At 46.7% G+C, this 22,623-nt stretch overlaps 1 protein-coding gene across 1 annotated transcript; it reads right to left on the bottom strand.

Moving 5' to 3' along the window:
- Nucleotides 1-594: 594 nt before the first annotated feature.
- LOC311130235 (hyaluronan and proteoglycan link protein 4-like) lies at nt 595-20,725 on the bottom strand. The gene is made up of 5 exons (XM_084162933.1): nt 20,564-20,725; nt 13,733-13,853; nt 12,043-12,405; nt 9,617-9,919; nt 595-2,479 (listed from the first exon to the last, which is right to left on the bottom strand). The coding sequence occupies exons 1-5, from the start codon at nt 20,564-20,566 to the stop codon at nt 2,097-2,099; spliced, it is 1,173 nt and encodes a 390-aa protein (XP_084019059.1). The 5' UTR covers nt 20,567-20,725; the 3' UTR covers nt 595-2,096.
- Between the last annotated feature and the right edge of the window lie 1,898 nt (nt 20,726-22,623).

Here is a 22,623-nt window from a genome sequence, read left to right as displayed (position 1 = left end):
ACGGTCTCATTTGTCTTCCATAAAATGAATTGTAACATTGTGTAGTTAAATATTAATAACTTACTCCCCTCTGAGTTCAAGCATTTCAAGAACCAACACCAGATCAGCCAAGCATACTTCAACATTGAAATATGAAATAGATCATGAATACCCCTGAATTATATATGTCAATATGACTCAGGGCTTCGCCTCTGTTAATTAATTGTGTTTCTATACCGGTAGACTTATAATTCATAGCAGAGATTGATATGACTGATAAACACTGCTCTGATTGTGTTTTAAAATACTCACAATATGTCTTCATGACATTTGAATGTGTCTTTCACGAATGTGTCAACAAACATGCTTTAAGGTTATGCTGTGTAGGATGTAGCTACAGCTCACTCATAATCATTCCAATTTGCTTTGCTCAAATGTATCACTTAGCAGAATGATTATATAATGTTGTTAGTCTGCCTTGAACTTTGGGTTCGTTAGGACTGTTGCTATGGACATGACATTGTCACTTTTGTTGTGTTGGCAGTGCACCAAGTGTTGTTCCACTAAAGCCTGCACTCTAGTGCTACTCAGAAACAAACACTTCAAGATTACTGATACAGTCTCATTTAGTTTTGTTTATTAGGATATCACAGTAGAGATGATGAAAATGAAAAGACAGAATATCACAGAATCAGAATTTTTTGACAACATTGTCAAGATCTCATTTGTTACTTTTGTATCACAGCAACAGCATATAGCCCTAACTATAGATACATTCATGCATCAAGATAATGACCAATACAGTTAAAATTGTGCTATTTCACAAGTGTGCAATCGATAGCCATAGCTGCATAGAAATATGAGGTAATTAAGCAGCTATTAAAGCAGCTATAACATAGTTCAGTTAGTTCAGCTTCAGCCCCAATTACTAAAATCACATCCAGGTATAACATGCTTGCTATAGACTAACCATTTCGTCATAAAGTATATCTAAGTGCAATATTCGCTATTATGTTTATTGAGCTCTGGTATGGTATGCCAGTACTCAGTTAGTTACTGACGTGAAACGTTTCATTCCTGGCTCTACCCAAACATGGCAACCGCTCACTGGGCACACACACCATTTCAATGTCTAATTTTGATTTACATTTGGTTGAGTTGTCAACTAACGTGAATTCAAGGTGAAATAAACACAAAATGTCACAATGTCATTGGATTTAGGTTCAAATTTGGGTGAAAAAAATACAGAATTCCCTTACGTTGATGACTTTTTGCAAATCTAACCAGTTTTCATGTTGATTCAACGTGATCACATTTTTGTTGTTGAAATGACGTGGAAACAACATTGATTCAACCAGTTTGTGCCCAGAGGCGGGCGACTGGGGGCACAGTAAACTCAAAGGGCACCTCTGAGCAGTGCCCTGCCATGCCAGGCAAAGCTTGGGCATCATGCTGGCAACTGGCAACATTCACAGATAGATCAGGCATTAGTAGTCTGCTTTAAAGCTCATCATCAGTCTCTGCTAATCAGGCCTCTGAGAGAGAGGATCTCTTAATGTGCTACATTCATTACACTCAGACAGACATAGTAAATGATCTCTGTCTTTCTGTCTCTGTCTGTACTGCACACTAATTAATATGAATTTCTCCGGCTGGCACTGCTCGAAGTCGAGTGCCTCTCGCAAAGGGCCTTTTCCTCTGGAAATGAAGCCACATTGAGAACAGAACACACTGTGACGTCTGAGATCCCATTATGCATGTGGCCTCTCTCCATGCCTCCAATAGACACATAGTAAACTATGGAGTTATTTCATGAAAGGCTTTCCAATCTTGATGTGCCTGAGAAATGATGATCAGCTGCAGTTACTAGCTAAGCCTCTCTAAGACAGTGAAACGCTCTCAACATGACTGGCACCTCTTTTAACACCAGACAGGAGAAATCCCAAAGATAAAGATTCCGCCCCTAATTGAACAAAGCAGTTACTTTCCCTTTGTGGTGAATCCTGCAAATTAGCATGTGTTGTCAGTGATGTTTATCCATGTTGTTTAGTTAAAGCAATGGATGGAGCTATGTTGTTCCAGCAGTGATCTTAACCCTCCTCTCAGTCTCTCTCTCTCTAGACGGTTCTGGTGGAGGTGGTGTTCATGGGGATGTCCTTGCTGCTCTTCCTTGGGCGCTGTGTTGACTTAACCACATCACCATTAACACTCTCTTCATTCTTGCGGAAGCAGTAGACCCCATAGAGGCGGAACTTAAAGTCAGGGAAGCCCAAGTGGCGGACCCCCGGTTGGGGCCCTCCGCAGCGGGTACGTGGGTTGACGATGGGGTAGCGGATGCTGGCGTCCTCCAGCCAGCCAGCCTCACAGCGGTCCAGCAGCTGGATCTTCCAGGCAGCATAGAGCTGGCCCACCTTGGCCACCACGGAGCCGTCACGCACGCAAGCCTTCACTGCTTCAACATAATTCACCTTCTTAAAGCGCTTCAGGAAATACACCTTACCTGGAGGAGGGGAGAGGGGGGAGAGAAGAGAAGTGTGTGTGTGTGTATGAGAGAGAGAGAGAGAGAGAGAGAGAGAGAGAGAGAGAGAGAGAGAGAGAGAGAGAGAGAGAGAGAGAGAGAGAGAGAGAGAGAGAGAGAGAGAGAGAGAGAGAGAGAGAGAGAGAGAGAGAGAGAGAGAGAGAGAGAGAGAGAGAGAGAGAGAGAGAGAGAGAGAGAGAGAGAGAGAGAGAGAGAGAGAGAGAGAGAGAGAGATGACAGGGGTGAGACAGAGGGTGAGATAGAGAAATTGTCAGGGGTGTGCGGGAAAGAAAGAGAGAAGGAGATAGAGAGAGAACCACATGAGATAACAGCAGCAGACACCCTTAGGGGATAGATTCTGAGTTCTCATAGACCAGAACAGTCTGATCCCTTGCCTGCAGAATGTGTTCCGAATCTCAAATCAACCAAACATCCGTCTGGGCAGCCGTTCAAAATCGAACAGCATGCAGCGGCGGTGGACAGCGCTCTCGCTCAAAATTACTGTAAAATACTTCAATTTCTAATTTCATCTTGTTCTGGGAAGACTTCTCGCCAGAAGCATTTACAGTTATGGGATCATGATTGTAGAAAGTGTTAGCACTGAAATGAAGCCTCGTGAAGTTTTTACAGAGAGGAATGAACAAGCTAACCTAGAAAACATAGGGTCGTTTTCTACCACAGAACGGTTGCCAGCAGCCTTGCACTTGGCTATCGATTTTCCGTTTGTTTATATGGCTGCTGCCTGTTAGGGAGTAATATTGTCTTATATTTCCCCAAGGGCTACTGGGTAAATATCTTCCAGCTGGTCAGTGCAACAGTATCACCCACCATCGCTCCTGAAGATAGCCCACATTTCAGGCCTGACTGTCTGTTTGAATGTAATTAACTCACTGGGGAGGCAATGAAGAGACTGTTAGGTCTCCACTATGAAGTACCAGGTTAAAGTTCGACTACGGCTAGTGTGTTGTCTCTCTTCTCTAGTTCAGATAGTTCAGATTCTTGGCAAAAAGGACTGTTTTGCTTTAATATTCAAGAAAGAATATCATTACTTTTGTTCCTTCTCAGGAGAAGAAAAATAAAATAAAATCTATTTGTTATTTCTTCAGCGATTGAGTCACAATCTCAGCGGCTGTACCCATAAATCATGTTTCTCCAAATGTTATGTTTTATATCCCCCGGTAACAGATGGATCATTCTGTCATGACGAGTTCTAGTACAGTAGAGCAGCAGCATTGCCCCCAAACTGTCACGGTTTCGGCCGAGGCTGCTCCTCCTCCTGGTTCGGGCAGGCTTCGGCGGTCGTCGTCTCCGGAGTACTAGCTGCCACATATCTATGTTTCATGTTCGTTTGGTTTGGTCTTGATGTTGTACACCTGTGTCTAGTTAGTCCTCGTTAGTGTTCTATTTAGTTCTCGTTGTGTGTGTCTGTGTTTGTGTGTTATTGTTTCGCTGTCGTGTTTTGTGCGCTACTGTTTGCCTTGTGCATTTCGTATTTTCCTCCTCTTTGTTAGGAGGTTATTTACGCACTGTTTTGTGCGCCTTTTGGTTTTCGCCTGTGTGCGGACTTTCTCGCCTCCGGGCGTTTGACTCGTGAATTTGAGTGTGCTGTTCACTAAAGTCTATTGGACTTATCTTTCTGCGTCCTGCATCTGATTCCTGCACCACACCCACCTACAGCACCCACTGACAGAATAACACACCATTATGGAATCAGCAGGATCGGCTGTGTCGCTCGAGGAGCATATCCATTGGCAGGAGGGCCAGATAAGACAACTGGAGACCGCTCTACAGGACGTGATCAACACCCTGCACCGATGGGAAGCCAGCAGGGTACCCACACCTCCACCTACCCTGTCCACCCCATCGGCCGGTCCACCAGCCCCAGGTCCGGAACCCAGGAGGATTCGGCTCTCGCTCCCGAGGGCGTATGACGGAACAGCTGCCGGGTGTCAGGGGTTCCTCCTGCAGGTGGAGCTCTACCTGGCCACTGTACACCCGGTGCCCTCAGGACACGAGAGCGTTTCCGCCCTCATCTCCTGTCTCTCGGGAAAGGCGTTGGAGTGGGCTAACGCTGAGTGGAGGAAGATGGACGCCAACACCATCTCCTACGCAGAGTTCTCCCGCCGCTTCAAGGCCGTGTTTGACCATCCACTTGAGGGCAAAGCGGCGGGGGAGCGGCTAGTCCACTTGAGACAGGGGAGGAGGAGCGCACAGGCGTTTGCTTTAGAGTACCGGACTCTAGCGGCGGATGCAGGGTGGAATGAACGGGCTCTCATTGACCATTTTCGGTGTAGCCTCCGGGAGGACGTTCAACGAGAGTTGGCCTGCAGGGATACCCATCTGACTTTCGACCAGTTGGTTGATATGTCCATCCGTTTAGACACCCTGCTGGCCACCCGTGGACGTCCCGAGGGGGGTCCGTCCATTACGCCCTCCGGCACCTCCGAGCCGAGCCCTATGGAGCTCGGGGGTGCCGGCGCTAGAGAACGGAGTAGGAGGAGCCCGAGGGGGCCTGTCTCCTGCACCAAGTGCGGTCGTGGAGGGCACACTGCGGCCAGGTGCTGGGGAGGGTTCTCCGGGGGAGAAGACAACAGGCCACGCACTGGGGGGGCCTCCCAGGTGAGTAGACGCCCCACCTACCCAGAGCTTTCTGTTGCGCACTTTTGTATACCTGTTGGTTTTCCACAGGTTGCACCTCATTCCCAGCATAAGGCGCTAGTAGATTCAGGCGCAGCTGGGAATTTTGTTGATCGAAAGTTTTGTTTAGAGTTAGGGATCCCTCTCCTACCCGTTGACAAACCTTTTCCCGTTCATGCCTTAGATAGCCGTCCGTTGGGGTCGGGGTTGATCAGGGAAGTCACAGCGCCACTTAGGATGTGTGCGCAGGGGGGTCATGAAGAGACTATACAGCTGTATCTGATCGACTCTCCTGCGTACCCAGTGGTGCTGGGGATTCTCTGGTTAAGCACCCATAACCCTGCTATTTCGTGGCAACAGAGGGCTCTCGATGGGTGGTCTGCTCAGTGTGAGGGGCGATGTCTGGGTGTTTCCGTGGGGGCGACGTCGGTGGAAAGTCCAAACCAAGTGCCCGCATTGCACATTCCGCCTGAATATGGGGATTTAGCTCTTGTGTTTAGCAAAACTAGGGCGACGCAGTTGCCTCCCCATAGACAGGGGGATTGTGCGATTGATCTCCAGGCAGGAGCAGCGCTCCCACGGAGCCATGTGTATCCTTTGTCTCAAGAGGAGAGAAAAGCTATGAAGACCTACATAGCCGAATCTTTGAGACAGGGATACATTCTGCCTTCCACTTCCCCCGCCTCTTCGAGTTTCTTTTTTGTGAAAAAGAAAGATGGAGGGTTGCGCCTGTGCATTGATTACCGTGGTCTCAATCAGATTACTGTGAAATACAGTTATCCACTCCCTCTGATTGCGACCATGACGGAGTCATTGCATGGGGCGCGGTTTTTCACAAAATTGGATCTCAGGAGCGCGTATAACTTGGTGCGCATTAGGGAGGGCGATGAATGGAAAACAGCGTTTAGTACCACGTCAGGTCATTTCGAATATCTTGTCATGCCATATGGGTTGATGAATGCTCCATAAGTCTTTCAATCCTTCGTAGATGACATTTTCCGGGATATGCAGGGACAAGGGGTGGTCGTGTACATTGATGATATTCTGGTGTACTCGTCTACCCGAGCCGAGCATGTAACCCTGGTGCGACGTGTATTGAGGAGGCTGTTGGAGCACGACCTATATGTCAAGGCAGAGAAATGTCTGTTTTTCCAGGAATCTGTCTCCTTTTTGGGTTATCGGTTGTCCGCGTCAGGGGTGAGTATGGAGGTGGATCGTGTGTCCGCTGTGCGTAATTGGCAAACTCCAACCACTGTAAAAGAGGTGCAGCAGTTCTTGGGCTTTGCAAATTACTACCGGAGGTTTATCCGGGGTTTTGGACAGGTGGCAGCTCCCATCACGTCCCTTCTGAAAGGGGGTCCGGTGCGCCTGCAGTGGTCAGCTGATGCGGACAGGGCCTTTGGGAGACTGAAGGACCTGTTTACGTCGGCTCCGGTGCTGGCGCATCCGGATCCCACAATTCCCTTTCAGGTTGAGGTGGACGCGTCTGAGGCTGGTATAGGGGCCGTGCTCTCTCAAAGGTCCGGCTCGCCACCTAAACTCCGCCCCTGTGCTTTTTACTCCAAAAAGCTCAGCCCGGCGGAGCGTAACTATGACGTTGGGGACAGGGAGCTGTTAGCTGTAGTTCAGGCCCTTAAGGTGTGGAGGCATTGGCTTGAGGGGGCTCAACACCCTTTCCTCATTTTGACTGACCATCGGAACCTGGAGTACATCCGGGCAGCGAGGAGACTGAACCCTCGCCAGGCTCGATGGAGTATGTTTCTCACCAGGTTCGTATTTAAAATCACGTACATCCCTGGGTCCCAGAATGGCAAGGCAGATGCACTGTCCCGGCGGTATGACACAGAGGAGAGGTCCGTTGAGCCTACTCCCATACTACCGGAGTCTTGCCTTGTGGCACCGGTGGTGTGGGAGGTCGATGCCGAGATCGAGCGAGCGTTGCGTACCGACCCCAGCCCTCCACAATGTCCTGAGGGTCGGAGGTACGTTCCGCTCGAGATTCGGGATCGACTCATCTACTGGGCTCACACGTCACCCTCCTCAGGACATCCGGGTATTGGCCGGACAGTGCATTGCCTTAGCACTAAATACTGGTGGCCTACTTTGGCTAGGGATGTGAGGGTTTACGTCTCCTCCTGCTCGGTGTGCGCCCAGTGTAAGGCGCCCCGACATCTGCCCAGGGGTAAGTTACAGCCCCTACCCGTTCCACAACGACCATGGTCCCACCTCTCGGTGGATTTTGTAACAGACCTTCCCCTCTCTCAGGGGAATACCACCATCCTGGTCGTTGTGGACCGGTTCTCTAAGGCCTGTCGTCTTCTCCCTATGTCGGGTCTTCCTACTGCCCTACAGACCGCTGAGGCCCTATTTACCCACGTCTTCCGGCATTACGGGGTCCCCGAGGATATAGTGTCTGATCGAGGCCCCCAGTTTACCTCCCGTGTGTGGAGAGCGTTTATGGAGCGTTTGGGGGTCTCGGTTAGCCTTACCTCGGGGTACCACCCGGAGAGTAACGGGCAGGTGGAACGTGTCAACCAGGATGTGGGTAGGTTTCTGAGGTCGTATTGCCAGGACCGGCCTGAGGAGTGGGCGCGTTACATTCCCTGGGCCGAGATGGCCCAGAACTCTCTCCGCCACTCCTCTACTAACCTAACCCCTTTTCAATGTGTATTAGGTTACCAGCCAGTTCTGGCACCGTGGCAGCAGAGCCAGATCGAGGCCCCTGCGGTGGATGATTGGATGAGGCGCTCGGAAGAGACGTGGAACGCTGCCCACGTCCACCTGCAGCGGGCCGTCCTTCGTCACAAGGCGAGCGCCGATCTCCACCGCAGTGAGGGGCCGGTGTACGCACCCGGAGATCGAGTCTGGCTCTCTACCAGAAACCTGCCCCTCCGCCTGCCCTGCCGGAAGCTGGGTCGGCGGTTTGTGGGGCCCTTTAAAGTCCTGAGAAGATTGAACGAGGTGTGTTATAGGTTACATCTACCTGTTGAATATAAGAATATTAACCCCTCGTTCCATGTGTCTCTTCTCAGGCCGGTGGTAGCTGGTCCACTCCAGGACAATGAGATAGGAGAGACTCCTCCACCCCCATTGGACATCGAGGGGGCTCCGGCGTACACCGTTCGGTCCATCTTGGACTCCAGACGCCGGATGGGGGGTCTCCAGTATCTCGTGGAGTGGGAGGGGTACGGCCCGGAGGAGCGGTGCTGGGTGCCGCGGAGGGACATCCTAGACCATCTCTCCTGTCGGAGTTCCACCGGGACCATCCCGCGCGCCCTGCTCCGCGTCCTCCTGGTCGTCCCCGAGGCCGGGGTCGGCGCACGGCTGGAGCCGCGCGTCAAGGGGGGGGTACTGTCACGGTTTCGGCCGAGGCTGCTCCTCCTCCTGGTTCGGGCAGGCTTCGGCGGTCGTCGTCTCCGGAGTACTAGCTGCCACCGATCTATGTTTCATGTTCGTTTGGTTTGGTCTTGATGTTGTACACCTGTGTCTAGTTAGTCCTCGTTAGTGTTCTATTTAGTTCTCGTTGTGTGTGTCTGTGTTTGTGTGTTATTGTTTCGCTGTCGTGTTTTGTGCGCTACTGTTTGCCTTGTGCATTTCGTATTTTCCTCCTCTGTGTTAGGAGGTTATTTACGCACTGTTTTGTGCGCCTTTTGGTTTTCGCCTGTGTGCGGACTTTCTCGCCTCCGGGCGTTTGACTCGTGAATTTGAGTGTGCTGTTCACTAAAGTCTATTGGACTTATCTTTCTGCGTCCTGCATCTGATTCCTGCACCACACCCACCTACAGCACCCACTGACACAAACGTTGCCTTCTGGCTATCTAATAGATATTTTTATATATTTATTTTATTTTACCTTTATTTAACTAGGCAAGTCAGTTAAGAACAAATTCTTATTTACAATGACGGCCTACACCGGCCAAACCCGGACAATGTTGGGCCAATTGTGCGCCGCCCTATGGGACTCCCAATCACGGCCGGTTGTGATACAGCCTGGAATCAAACCAGGAGGTCTGTAGTGACACCTCAAGCACTGAGATGCAGTGCCTTAGACCACTGCGCCACTCGGGAGCCCATCTGAATCCTAGAACCAAGATATGCCTCTCACCCTGCCACAGCTGTGTGGAACTATGGACGTAAATCAAATGGAGTGGAGATAAAAACGGAGCCAGAAGACACTGTGGCCCTTTTAAGAGAGCAGGATCAACACAGGGACTGATCCAAATCCAATGGCCTCGGGCCTAGGGGATCACGGTGCAGAGATCAGAGACATGCCCCTCTTCCCCCTGTGGGCTCTCTGGCTGCATCGCAATACACCTCGCCTAGTCTCCTTACCTTCATCTGCACAGACCTGAAAATACTGTATAGTCAGAGCAGAGGCAATATGGTGGAAAGATATCTTGGGAACCTACCCGTCACCTATCAATGTTCTCATCTCTCATCTGTTCAAGGAAAGAAAGCAAGGAAAGGAGCCCCCACACTCACCATTGAGGTTGGAGGTGAAACAGAAGGCGTCATAGCGCTCATCCTCTTTGTGTCTGTAGCCATAGTTGCGTACCCCTGAGGGGGTGTCCTTGCGGCCACACTGGTCCCGGGGGTGGGAGATGGGGTACTGGACGGAGCCGTCCTCCAGCCAGCCAGCGTTGCACCAGTCCAGTCCCTCCATCCAGGCCTTGTGGAGCTGGGCATGAGAGGCCAGGATGGCATCCTGCTCCTTACACACGTCTTCAGCTTGGTGGTAGTTGAGCTTGTAGCGCCCCACCCGGGGGTAGTAGGGGAATACTACACCTGAGGGAAAGAGAGAGAGGGAGAGATACTGATCTATGAGGACAAGTTCTACTAAGCTAGCATATGGAATTTTTTTAAGATGGTCAAACCATGGATCATTATCTATTTTTATTTTGAATTTCAGGACCCCTTTAGGCATAAAAAATATATATTATAACAATATTTGATAGAATATTGAATTTGGCCTTTACTACTATAGCCCACAGAAACGCATTAAATAACACATTCATAAATGGCAAAAATGACAGTCCAAAAAAAGGAATAAGGTTTTGAAGTGTCTGTTCTATATCTAGGAGATGTAAGAAAGCTCAGGAAATATCTTTGTTTTTTGGACTCATATTTAACCCCTTATTTTTGTTGGCACAAAACTACCTCCATACTTTCATTCGTTTGTATGGGTTACCTTTATACGAGTCCCGTGACCTTCAGTGGAATCAGAGTGGTCATATTCATTTGTAGGCCAAACCGTTCGGACGCTACAGACTTTTTTGTGAGAAGACCCAATTTCGGGATGTCTCATGGTCTGACAAACACCGCTGTAGCTCTGCCACCTTCCACCGCAGATGTGGAAGGCCAACATAGGTGGATGCGGTGGATTGAGATGCAGCCCATGCAAGAAAGATATCTCTAGCTTAAACTGACGGATTTTAATAGGGATCTTTTTATTATGTTACTTAGATTGACACATGGGTGCATCAATAGACTCTTAAGGATTAACATTACATGGGAAATATAATGTTTAGAATGAGCATTATGATACATTTACATGACACTTCAAAAACCTATGGCAGCCATGTTAGTGGCCCATTAATATTACATGGGTTTTGAATAGATGGTATACAGCTACGGACAGATGTGACTTTTCGTTAGGAGAACTTACGCAGCAGGTTAGGATAATTAACGTAGCAGGTTAGGAGAAATTGATTAAAGTTAGGAAAAGGGTTAGGGTTAGATTTAGCTAAAATGATCTCCTAACCTGCTACGAAAAGTAACTTATGTCCGTAGCTGTATACCATCTAGCCACAACCCATTACATGGGGAATATTTAAGTTTTATTAGTTGAATGTACAGGATACTGTCACGACTTCTTCCGAAGCTGCCTCCCCTCCTTGTTCGGGCAGGCTTCAGCGTTCGTCGTCACCGGCCTTCTAGCCACTGCCGCTCCATATCTCATCATTCCATTTGTCTTGTCTTGTCAATTACACACACCTGGTTCATATTCCCCTCATTAGTACATGTATAAGTGTTCCCTCTGCCCCCTTGTCCTTGTGGGTGATTGTTTCATGTGAGATGAGTGTAGCTCGGTGGAGCGACCTGTACTTTGTATTGCCGGGGTATATTTTCCCTGTGTGCCTGTATTTGTTCCAGTGCGCCTGTTTTGCGCACTGGACTGTTGATGCTATCCAGCGTAACTGTTTATTACGGAATAAACTCCGTATTCTGTGATTTACCCTCCTGCGTCTGACTCCTTCAAATCACACTCTCACAGATACACATGATATACTCCGTCCAACGAAATGCTTACTTGCAGGTTCCTTCTCGACAATACAACAACAATAAGAACTAATAAAAGATAAGAATACGAACATGAAGTAAATGGCTCAGTAGAACATAATTAATATTTTAGCATAAGTATAATACAGGAAGGCACCATTTATAGTCCAATATTTACACGTGTTTTGGGGAAGGGGGGATTGGGGGCAAGTGTTTAAATTGTGCAGTATTTAGCAATCATAATAAGAGTCTGGTAGCAGCAGTTGTGTGAGAGAGAGAGCAAGAGAGAGAGGGGGTGGGGGAGTGAAAGGGGTGAGACAGCGGGTGAGAAAGAGAAATTGTCAGGGGTGTGAGGGAAGAAAGAGAGAAGGAGATAACAGCAGCAGACACCCTTAGGGGAGAACAGTCTGTGTGTGCTAAGGTGGCTTGTAGATAGAAACTGTCTCTGAGCCTGTTGGGAAGGAGGTGACCAGCTCGTGGCTGGGGTGTTCGGAAACCTGGTAAATAATGCTATGTAACTGTATGTCTAGAATTAGAACAATAATTACTATTCTAAAAGTTGGCCCAACTCTCTAAATACATGGCTCTGAACCCATCTAACCCTTAACCCTTCAACCTTAACCTCTGACCTTCAAGATCGAGGTTGACGAATCCAGTATCGTCCTCCATGTCGTTGGTGACCTCACACTCGTAGCGTCCGTAGTCCTCCAGGGTGACGTTGTGGATGATGACCGAGGCGTCCCCTGGTCCGTTCTGCTCCAGGGACACACGCCCCCGGTACGACCCGAACACCCTCTGCTGGAGGCCCAGTGCCACAAACACATCCTCAAACACCAGCGCATCCGTCACCTTGGTCCACTTGATGCGGATGCGGTTGGGGTCGGAGCTCTCGGGTTCGTGGTGGTAGCGGCAGGGCAGGGTAATGGAGCCTCCCCGGTGGGTGATCACTTTACCGGGGGCGGTCTGAACAATCACTGCCCCGGTGTCATCCTCTGGACGCAGAGAGGGGGAGTAGAGGAACAGGAATGGTCAGGACAGGCAAGGTTGTGGGGGACTTACAGTATGTTTATCAATGATCTGATGCACCAGTACTTTACTTTTAAAAGGAGGATTTTCTCATGGTGTGATGATCTACAGTATATAGGGACATTATTACTGTTAAAGTTATGGGAACCACCCAAACTTTAGTTATAAGGTCAGGATGGTGAAAGTGTATATAATTAGATAGTTTGTTGTTTCGCCAGTGAGGGCCAATGGGCTGAGGAGACATGTGTCACCTAAGAGATCTGTGTTTCATCATCAGCACCAGGTCCCAGCATGCTTTGTTCTGTGTCACTGGCACTGCCTATTACATCATAGTTCTTTTGAGGCCAGCTGAATCCCCAAGGCCTTGGCTCTGTTTCATTCCAGAAAGTGTTCCACTCCCCACACCTACACCCGTGTTCACTCCACTTCGCAAATCTAATAGGACTGGAAATCAATATGACGCGTAGGCGGAGCTATAACTTACATCTACCCAGTTGTCTCAGATTTGTGAGGGGTAGTGAATGAGAGCAGTGGGTAGGAGACAACTTTATTTGAAATGGAATGTACATGTAGCTCTGGTTTGCGTCATTGGCAGCCAGGCCGTCTCCTAGGCTTTGTGAGAGTGCTGCTCTTCTCTGAGAGTTACTGAGCAACACAGCTGAGAGTCTGCTTATTGTGAACAGATCACAAAGCCTACAATTAGCCATGACAGCTGGTTATAGTGACCGTGAGCTGGGAACTCTGCGCTCAGAAATGTTTGTAACCGACCGCTGAGCTTTGAGACCTGTTTACAGAATACATCATAACATAAATCTAGGTTGGGATTTCAGGCGTGAGGAGAGATGTATCCAGGTGGAGGCATATTGTATATAACATAATCATAATAACATTATAATTAAGAAGGACAGGTGATGATAACAAGGTGATATTGTAGCTGGTTGCCAGTACAACATCAGCAAGTTCCCAATCAGGCTGAACACAGCTTCCTCACAACTTTGAAAGAGACTGTTCTAAGAGTCCAAATCAACAGCATCTGCTTGAATATGAAGCGGATGGAATTTAGCAACATTTTACTGATAATATGACTCCTACCTCATTTTATATGAAACAGGAATTCAATTTTCTACAGTTGACTGCCAATAATCCTGGAGGAGAGATACAGTTTGGCAACTCACTTATATTGAAACCCAGACAGCTGCTCTTTTATACTTCCCTTGGAATGTAAAAAAGCAATCTCATTACAGTGATGCAATATGTGTGGGATGGGGAAAGAGACAGAGGTAGAGATCGTACCGAGTACATGAACAACTTTCCTCCTTCCCTTATCAGCATCAGTAGGGAGGGAGGTCGCATAGAGGCCAAAGATTAGGACCAAGCAGGTCACTGTCCCCAGGGACAGGGTCTGTGAGCAGATCTGCAAGGGAGGCAGGGAGGGACACATCAGTGAAGTTCCAGTTAAGGGATACCCAATGGTGCTGCTAGCCATTCCAAAGCTCCAATATGGCTAGCCTATAAACAAATCAAATGAAAGTTTGTTGGTCATGTACACAGTTTAGCAGTGTTATAGCCGGTGCAGCAAAATTATTATGTTACTAATGCCTAACAATGCAGTAAAATGTCAATCAAGTACACAAAAAAAAGAAAGAAATCAAGAAATCAAGAAATGTCAGAACGAATCTAATTAGCAACCCAAATAGCACTGTAACAGTAATCCAAATGCAATCTATACGTGTATACACTGGAAGAATTTACATAAGATATACTAAGAATGATATGTACAGCAGTATATTAGAGTGAGCTATGTCAATAATTCAGTATATAAATAAATAAGTGGTGTATATAAAAAGTGTAAGTAAAATGCAATGTACAATAGTAGAAATATTAGAATGAGCTATGTCGAGAATACAGTATTTAAATACACAGTACAAAACCCCATGACCAGTCCTGAATATATAAAGCTATGGTAGACAGCATCTAAAGGCTTAAGAGTAGTGGCTGCTGCATTCCGATAAATGGTGTCACCATAGTCAAGAACTGCCAGGGAAGTTGACTATACAATCTTCTTCCTGCTGTTTAGGGAGAGGCATGATCTATTTCTACACTGAACAAACATATAAATGCAACAAGCAACAATTTCAAAGATTCTACTGAGTAACAGTTCATAAGGAAATCAGTCAATTGAAATAAATGCATTAGGCCCTAATCTATGGATTTCACATAACTGGGAATACAGATATGCATCTTTTGGTCACAGATACCTTTAAAAAAGTAGGGGTGTGGATCAGAAAACCAGTCAGTATCTGGTGTGGTCACCATTTGCCTCATGCATCATGACACATCTCCTTCGCATAGAGTTGATCAGATTGTTGATTGTGGCATGTGGAATGTTGTCCCAGTCCTCTTCAATAGCTGTGCGAAATTGCTCAATATTGGCGGGAACTGGAACACGCTGTCAATCCAGAGCATCCCAAACATGCTCAATGGGTGGTGACATGTCTGGTGAGTATGCAGGCCACGGAAAAACTTGGACATTTTCAGCTTCCAGGAATTGTGTACAGATATTTGCAACATGGGGCAGTGCATTATCATGCTGAAACATGAGGTGATGGTGGGTGGATGAACGGCACGACAATAGGCCTCAGGATCTCGTCACGGTATCTCTGTGCATTCAAATTGCCATCGATAAAATGCAATTGTGTTCGTTGTCCGTAGCTTATGCCTGCCCATACCATAACCCCACCGCCATCATGGGGCACTCTTCATAACATTGACATCAGCAAACTGCTCACCCACACGACGCCTTGCACGTGGTCTGTGGTTGTGAGACCGGTTGGACGTACTGCCGCATTCTCTAAAACGACGTTGGAGGCGGCTTATGGTAAAGAAATTAACATTAAATTATCTGGCAAAAGCTCAGGTGGACATTCCTGCAGTCAGCATGCCAATTGCACGCTCCCACAAAACTTGAGACATCTGTAGCATTGTGTTGTGTGACAAAACTGCACATTTTAGAGCGGCCTTTTATTGTCCCCAACACAAGGTGCACCTGTGTAATGATCATACTGTTTAATCAGCTTCTTGATATGCCACACTTGTCAGGTGGATGGATTATCTTGGCAAAGGAGAATGTGCACAGAATTTGACAGAAATAAGCTTTTTGTGCATATGGAAAATGTCAGGGATCTTTTATTTCACTCATGAAACATGGGACCAACACTTTACATGCATTTATATTTTTGTTCAGTGTAAATATACAGTATGTGTATGTGAATGGTGTGTATAGACAGCATGTGAATAGAAAAGGTGTGTACAGCAGTAGTTATATAGGATGAGCCATGACTAGAATACAGTATACTGTATATATAAAGTGGGTAAAACAGTATGTAAACATGATTAAAGTGATTAGTGTTCAATGACGCTATGTATATAGGGCAGCAGTCTCTAAGGTGCAGGGTAGCGTACCGGATGGTAACCGGCTAGTGACAGTGTCTAAGGTGCAGGGCAGGGTACTGGATGGAGGCCGGCTAGTGATGACTGTTTAACATTCTGATGGCCTGGATATAGAAGCTGTTTATCATTCTCTTGTCCCAGCTTTGATGCACCTGTACTGTCTTTGCTTTCTAGATGGTAGCGGGGTGGACAGGCCGTAGCTCGGGTGGCTGTCCTTGATCTTATTGGCCTTCCTGTGACACCGGGTGCTGTAGGTGTCCTGGAGGGCAGGCAGTGTGCCCCCGATGATAAGTTGGGCTGACCGCACCACCCTCTGGAGAGCCCTGCGGTTGCGGGTGTTGAAGTTGCCGTACCAGGCGATCATACAGCCCGACAGAATGCTCTCTGCATCTGTAGAAGTTTGTGAGGTCTTAGGGTCCAAGAGGAATTTCTTCAACATCCTGAGGTTGATGAGGTGCTGTTGAGCATTCTTCACCACGCTGTCGGTGTGAAGGGAGTCAAGGGACCATTTCAGGTCCTCGGTAATGTGCACGCAGAGGAACTTGAAGCTTTTGACCCTCTCCACTACGGCCCCCATCGATGTGGATGGGGGCGTGCTCTCTGCTGTCTCCTGTAGTCCACCCAGAGCATATGAGCGGAGTGGAGCGGGAGCGAGCTTGGAGCGTGAGCGGACGGATTTTGAACAGAGCGCAGAGCGGCATTTTTAAAAGGACGGAGCGTCGCCCTATGTCCCGCTCCAATTTCGCTCGCTCACACCACGAGTCTGAAGCATGCTCAAGCCTGACCCAGAATCCATCTGTTTAATTTAATTTGTGTCGTCCATGAATTTGTATTTTATAGAGCGAGAGGAGCAGCAGCAGCAACAAGAGAAAAGGGTTGAGGAATTCAAACGTTTATTCACTGCACGCAAAGGCCCAACCATAACAAGGGAGAGAAAAAGAGAGCTGGATGTAGCATTTTTTGAAATGATTTTCATGGACTATGAACCGCTGAGTAAAGGAGAACGCGAAGGGATGCAACACTTCGCCAGCGCAGCTCAACCGGGCTACACCCCCCCCAATAAACTATGATAAATCAGTACTTTACTTTGTCAAATTTACATCTGAGATGCCCCATTCACATGCTTCAGCTGGCGATCAAAAACGCCGTTAACAAGCACGACAACATTAATAGGCTGTTAGTGAAAGTTGGGCACCTGGTGAAAAGTGTACGCAAGAGCACAGAGGAAACCGACCAATTAGGTGTCCGCCCCACAAATGCCTGCGCCATTCGATGGAGCAGCCAGCTGCGGATGATTCAGTCGTTCATCCGGTTGTTCCAAAAAGACCCGTTATGGTAAAACAAACTCAAGTCTAATGTTGCTAACATCACCCTGAATCAAGTACGGCAGCTGACGCACCTTGTCAGTGTGCTGACACCACTAGCAGACCTCACAGACAAAATGCAGAAGGAGCTGGGGAACCTGGGGATGATCCTCCCTGCTGTCACAGAAATCAAATCCCTGCTCACCGATTACACTCACGCTGCACTTCCAATGGGCATTGCTGCTTTTGCAGAAACATTGGCAAACAACGTGTCAATTCGCTATGGAATATACTATACTGATTAACATCTCATTTTAGCGTCAGTGTTAGATCCCCGTTTCAAGACAGAATGGATCATCCGAGATGAGTCTGTATGCAACAAATTCGGGGAGATAAAGTAAGGCTGTGGTTTAAGCTAAAAGTGAAATACATGCAGATTTTGTTCCTTTTTTGGAGTGAGCGGGGGCGATTTGAGTGGAGCGCGATGCAAACTGCGTTGAGCGCTGAGCGATAATGAGCGGGCTGGCCTGATGTGGCTTTGAGCGGGGGGAGCGGAGGGGTGAACAGCTCCGTGAGCGAGGAGCTGAGATTCTCACCGCTCCACTCCGCTCATATGCTCTGAGTCCACCATCAGCTTCTTTGTTTTGTTGACGTTGAGGGAGAGGTTATTTTCCTGGCACCACTACGCCATCCATCGCATCTTGTTTAGGGTATGTGTGGCTCAGTTGGTAGAGCATGGCGCTTGCAACGCCAGGGTTGTGGGTTTGATTCCCATGGGGGACCAGTACAAAAATGTATGCAATCACTCTGGATAAGAGTGTCTGCTAAATTGGTATGACTATGACATCAGCTGCTACATCATGCAGTGGTAAGAGAGTGCAGTTCACCATGTGATGGGAATGGGGCCTCTAAAGTTAGCTCACTTTGCACTAGGCTATGTTAGAACCCCATAAGAAAGGATGAGTAGCTGTAGCTGCTCAATAAAGTTCTTCAGAAATGGTATCACACAGGGACCTTATTCTAAAATGGATTATATATATTTTTCAGCAATCTACACACAATACCCCATAATGATAAAGCAAAAACTGGTTTTTAGAAATGTTTGCTAATTTATTAAAATAAAAAAACAGAAATACCTTATTTACGTAAGTATTCAGACCCTTTGCTATGAGACTCGAAATTGAGCTCAAGTGCATCCTGTTTCCATTGATCATCCTTGAGTAGTTTCTACAACTTGATTGGAGTCCACCTGTGGTATATTACATTGATTGTACATGATTTGGAAATATAAGGTCTATATATAAGGTCTATATAAGGTCCCACAGTTGACAGTGCATGTTAGAGCAAAAACCAAGCCATGAGGTCGAAGGAATTGTCCGTAGAGCACCGAGACAGGATTGTGTCGAGGCACAGATCGGGGGAAGGGTATCAAAAAATTTCTGCAGCATTGAAGGTCCCCAAAAACACAGTGGCCTCCATCATTCTTAAATGGAAGAAGTTTGGAACCACCAAGACTCTTCCTAGAGCTGGCCGCCTGGCCAAACTGAGCAATGGGGGGGAGGAGGGCCTTGGTCAGGGAGGTGACCAAGAACCCTATGGTCACTCTGACAGAGCTCTAGAGTTCCTCTGTGGAGATGAGAGAACCTTCCAGAAGGAGAACCATCTCTGCAGCACTCCACCAATCAGGCCTTTATGGTAGAGTGGCCAGACGGAAGCCACTCCTCAGTAAAAGGCACATGAAAGCCCGCTTGGAGTTTGCCAAAAGGCACCTAAAGACTTTCGCTGGTCTGACGAAACCAAGATTGAACTCTTTGGCCTGAATGCCAAGCGTCACGTCTGGAGGAAACCTGGCACCATCCCTATGGTGAAGAATGGTGGTGGCAGCATCATGCTGTGGGGATGTTTTTCAGCGGCAGGGACTGGGAGACTAGTCAGGATCGAGGCAAAGATGATCGGAGCAAAGTACAGAGAGATCCTTGATGAAAACCTGCTCAGAGCGCTCAGGACCTCAGACTGGGGCGAAGGTTCACTTTCCAACAGGACAACGACCCTAAGCACACAGCCAAGACAACGCAGGAGTGGCTTTGGAACAAGTCTCTGAATGACCTTAAGTGGCCCAGCCAGAGCCCGGACTTGAACACGATCGAACATCTCTGGAGAGACCTGAAAATAGCTGTGCAGCGACGCTCCCCATCCAACCTGACAGAGCTTGAGAGGATCTGCAGAGAAGAATGGGAGAAACTCCCCAAATACAGGTGTGCCAAAATTGTAGCGTCATACCCAAGAAGACTCAAGGCTGTAATCGTTGCCAAAGGTGTTTCAACAAAGTACTGAGTAAAGGGTCTGAATACTTATGTAAATGTTATATTTCCGTTTTGTTTTTTTATAAATTAGCAAAAAATTCAAAACCTTGTTTTTGCTTCACCATTAAGGGGTATTGTGTATAGATTGGTGAGGGGGGAAACGATTTAATCAATTTTAGAATAAGGCTGTAACGTAATAAAATGTGGAAAAAGTCAAGGGGTCTGAATACTTTCCGAATGCACTGTAGGTTAAAGTGCAACTTCAGTGTACACCTATATGGAGACAACACAATGGGCACAGATGTCAGTTCAACATTTAGATTTGATTTACATTTGCTTGAGTTGTTAACTAACGTGAGTGAATTCAATGTGAAATCAACCAATATGTAAATCTGTCATTGGATTTAGGTTAAAAGTTGGGTGAAAAAAAAATACGAAATTCCCTTAAGTTGATGACTTTTTGGTTTCCATGTTGATTCAACATAGATTTTTTGGGGTTGAAATTACGTGGAAACAACGTTGATTCAACCAGGTTTTGCCCAGTGGGAATGTCAAAGAGAGCTCCCCCATATGTTTAGGCCATGGTCCTGTAGCTCAGTTGGTAGAGCATGGCGCTTGCAACGCCAGGGTTGTTGGTTCGTTTCCCACGGGGGGCCAGTATGAAAAATTTATGCACTTACTAAACTGTAAGTCGCTCTGGATAAGAGCGTCTGATAAATGACTAAAATGTTTAGAAGTAAAAAAAATAAAAATAAAAATAAAGGGTTGTTATTGCAGCAAAGTTCCTTTACAGACAACTCTGCAATATTATACATTTTAATAGCCTATAACAGGAACATGGAAACATGCTGCTGACCACATTGTAAAGAAATAACCTGACCACATTGTAAACAAAAAACCCTACGCCATACTCCTCGATCCTCTCCTCCTCATCTGCGATGTACTGCACTAGGCTACTGTAGCACATCTTCAAGGTTATTGTACATAAATATCCCATGCAGTAAGAAAAAAGACCGCAATGTGCGCAGACACAGAGCCAACCCATCCCGCCACATTAGAGGACTTACCATTATCTCTTCAAGAATACTGTGTCTGTCTGAAGTTAGATAGACCGTATGTCGTTTGCTCCAGCTGGGCTGTCATTGATATGGTGCAGTACTTGACTCATAGCTCTATCCTGCAGTTAGCCTGCCGTGTCCTGCCCTATTGCTGTTTGATTTTGGGAATGCAGGGGAACTGCTGACTCTGGGCAGGACTGGGCTAGTTGGGCTGTCCCGCAGTTCACAAATGTTCAGTATAATGTGAATCACTATAAGAGCGCACCAGAATGTATAAGTCAGCGAAAGTAACAGGTAACAATTGAACTGCTACATTGTTGCATTTGCTGTTACAGTGCATGATGATAAGTTGTGCCAGTAGGAAGGCTACACTGTTTCGTACACTAAACACAAGACACAAGTATTTTTTATTTCAGTGTGGATTTGTGTGCATGTATTTATTATAGCCTATAATTTACAGCAGTACTAGTAGGCTACCAAACACTGAACACTGCTGGGGACAAAAATACTGAAATACACTTATGATCATGACGGGACTGCGCGAAGCACACTGGGGAATTAGCTCAAACGGTAGAGCGCGCGCTTAGCATGCAAGAGGTAGCGGGCTCGATGGCCGCATTCTCCTATTTTATTGGCTCATACGTTTCAAGAGAGTATTTTAGAAAGGGAGTCATCAATTATACTGTTACGATTGTGCTCCTTTTAACTATAAAAGCATTGATGAGAATGAGTACAACATTTCTGGAGTCAGGATCATGCCAAATTACATTATAGGAATTGCTTTTGATTGTCATGTAACATTTTATTTCTGTCAGGTGTCAGTAGGAGACCATATAGAGTCCAGTTTAAATAATCTGACCATCATGTCCTCTGTCCTCTTCACACCCACTAATATTGATACAGACCCAGCAAAGTGTGAATTGCTATGTTGCAGTGTTCAGCCTCTCTTTCTCTACCATTGAGCTAAAGGCAGACCGCAACTCTCCTGGGGTTTCAGGCTGCACAGCTGAGCAGACATCTGCACGTATTCCCAGTGGCTCCTCTGAATAGATGGAGCTGTTGTGATAGGGGCCGGATTTGATTTAGGTCTGTCACACAGAGTGCATGTGCAAGCAGGCCATTTGTTTTCATTGCCATACATCAGCATGTAAAAGCTGCTGAGGGAGAATTAATTAGATGATCCTGTGTGTGGTTGGTGTGTGTGTGTGTGTGTGTGTGTGTGTGTGTGTGTGTGTGTGTGTGTGTGTGTGTGTGTGTGTGTGTGTGTGTGTGTGTGTGTGTGTCACTCAAATGAGAGGCCACTCAGTTATTAAAGAGATGGAGGTGAAGAGTGTGTTTACAGCACTTTCTGTTTTTATAACACATTATCACTGTGTTGAATATTGATGTTTCACAACCTCTCTGCAGCAAGGGAACATCCATTGTAAGACACAAATCTAATGTAACAGGGAGGATATCCATTATGATTTATTATGCTCCTAAAAAGGGAGTTTGTGTTTTGAGAGAACATTACTTTTTCTATATGGTTTCATGTTATCATCCACCATGAATATATGCTGTATGTAAATATAATTACATTAATGTTTAAGAATGTTGACAGTGATAGATGTCCTTTGAATCTACAGCCAAACATCAAAATATGTTATACATTTGATAGAGACAATATGAATTAACTGCAAGACTTTTCGCCCTTGGTTTCAAGTTGAATGTGATATGAACTGTCATTCCTTCTCTGTTGTGTTGAGTGTTTGTGTGTCAAAAATAAATAAATGGCAATCCACCTGGGCTTCATTTGAGATCTTTTTATATCAGAAGAGCAATGGGAAGGAAAGGACAACGTTTACTGGGCCACCCGCACAGAGAATAGATAGAACATAATGACATCACTTAGGGAGAGAAGAGAGGGAGGGGCAAACCTGGTCCCAGAGGTTTATAGCATTAGCCATGATTACAAGTAACTAGATAGTCAGATAGTCATGATAAAAATGATAAAACACATACACATACAGATCTGGGATCAGCCTAGTGAGGAGAGCTAGAGTCATGAAGGCACTGCCACAGAGGATAAA

Source organism: Coregonus lavaretus (assembly GCF_964263955.1).
Source record: "Coregonus lavaretus genome assembly, chromosome: 6".
Taxonomy (NCBI): Eukaryota; Metazoa; Chordata; class Actinopteri; order Salmoniformes; family Salmonidae; genus Coregonus; species Coregonus lavaretus.
This window is presented reverse-complemented; position numbering and strand designations above follow the sequence as displayed.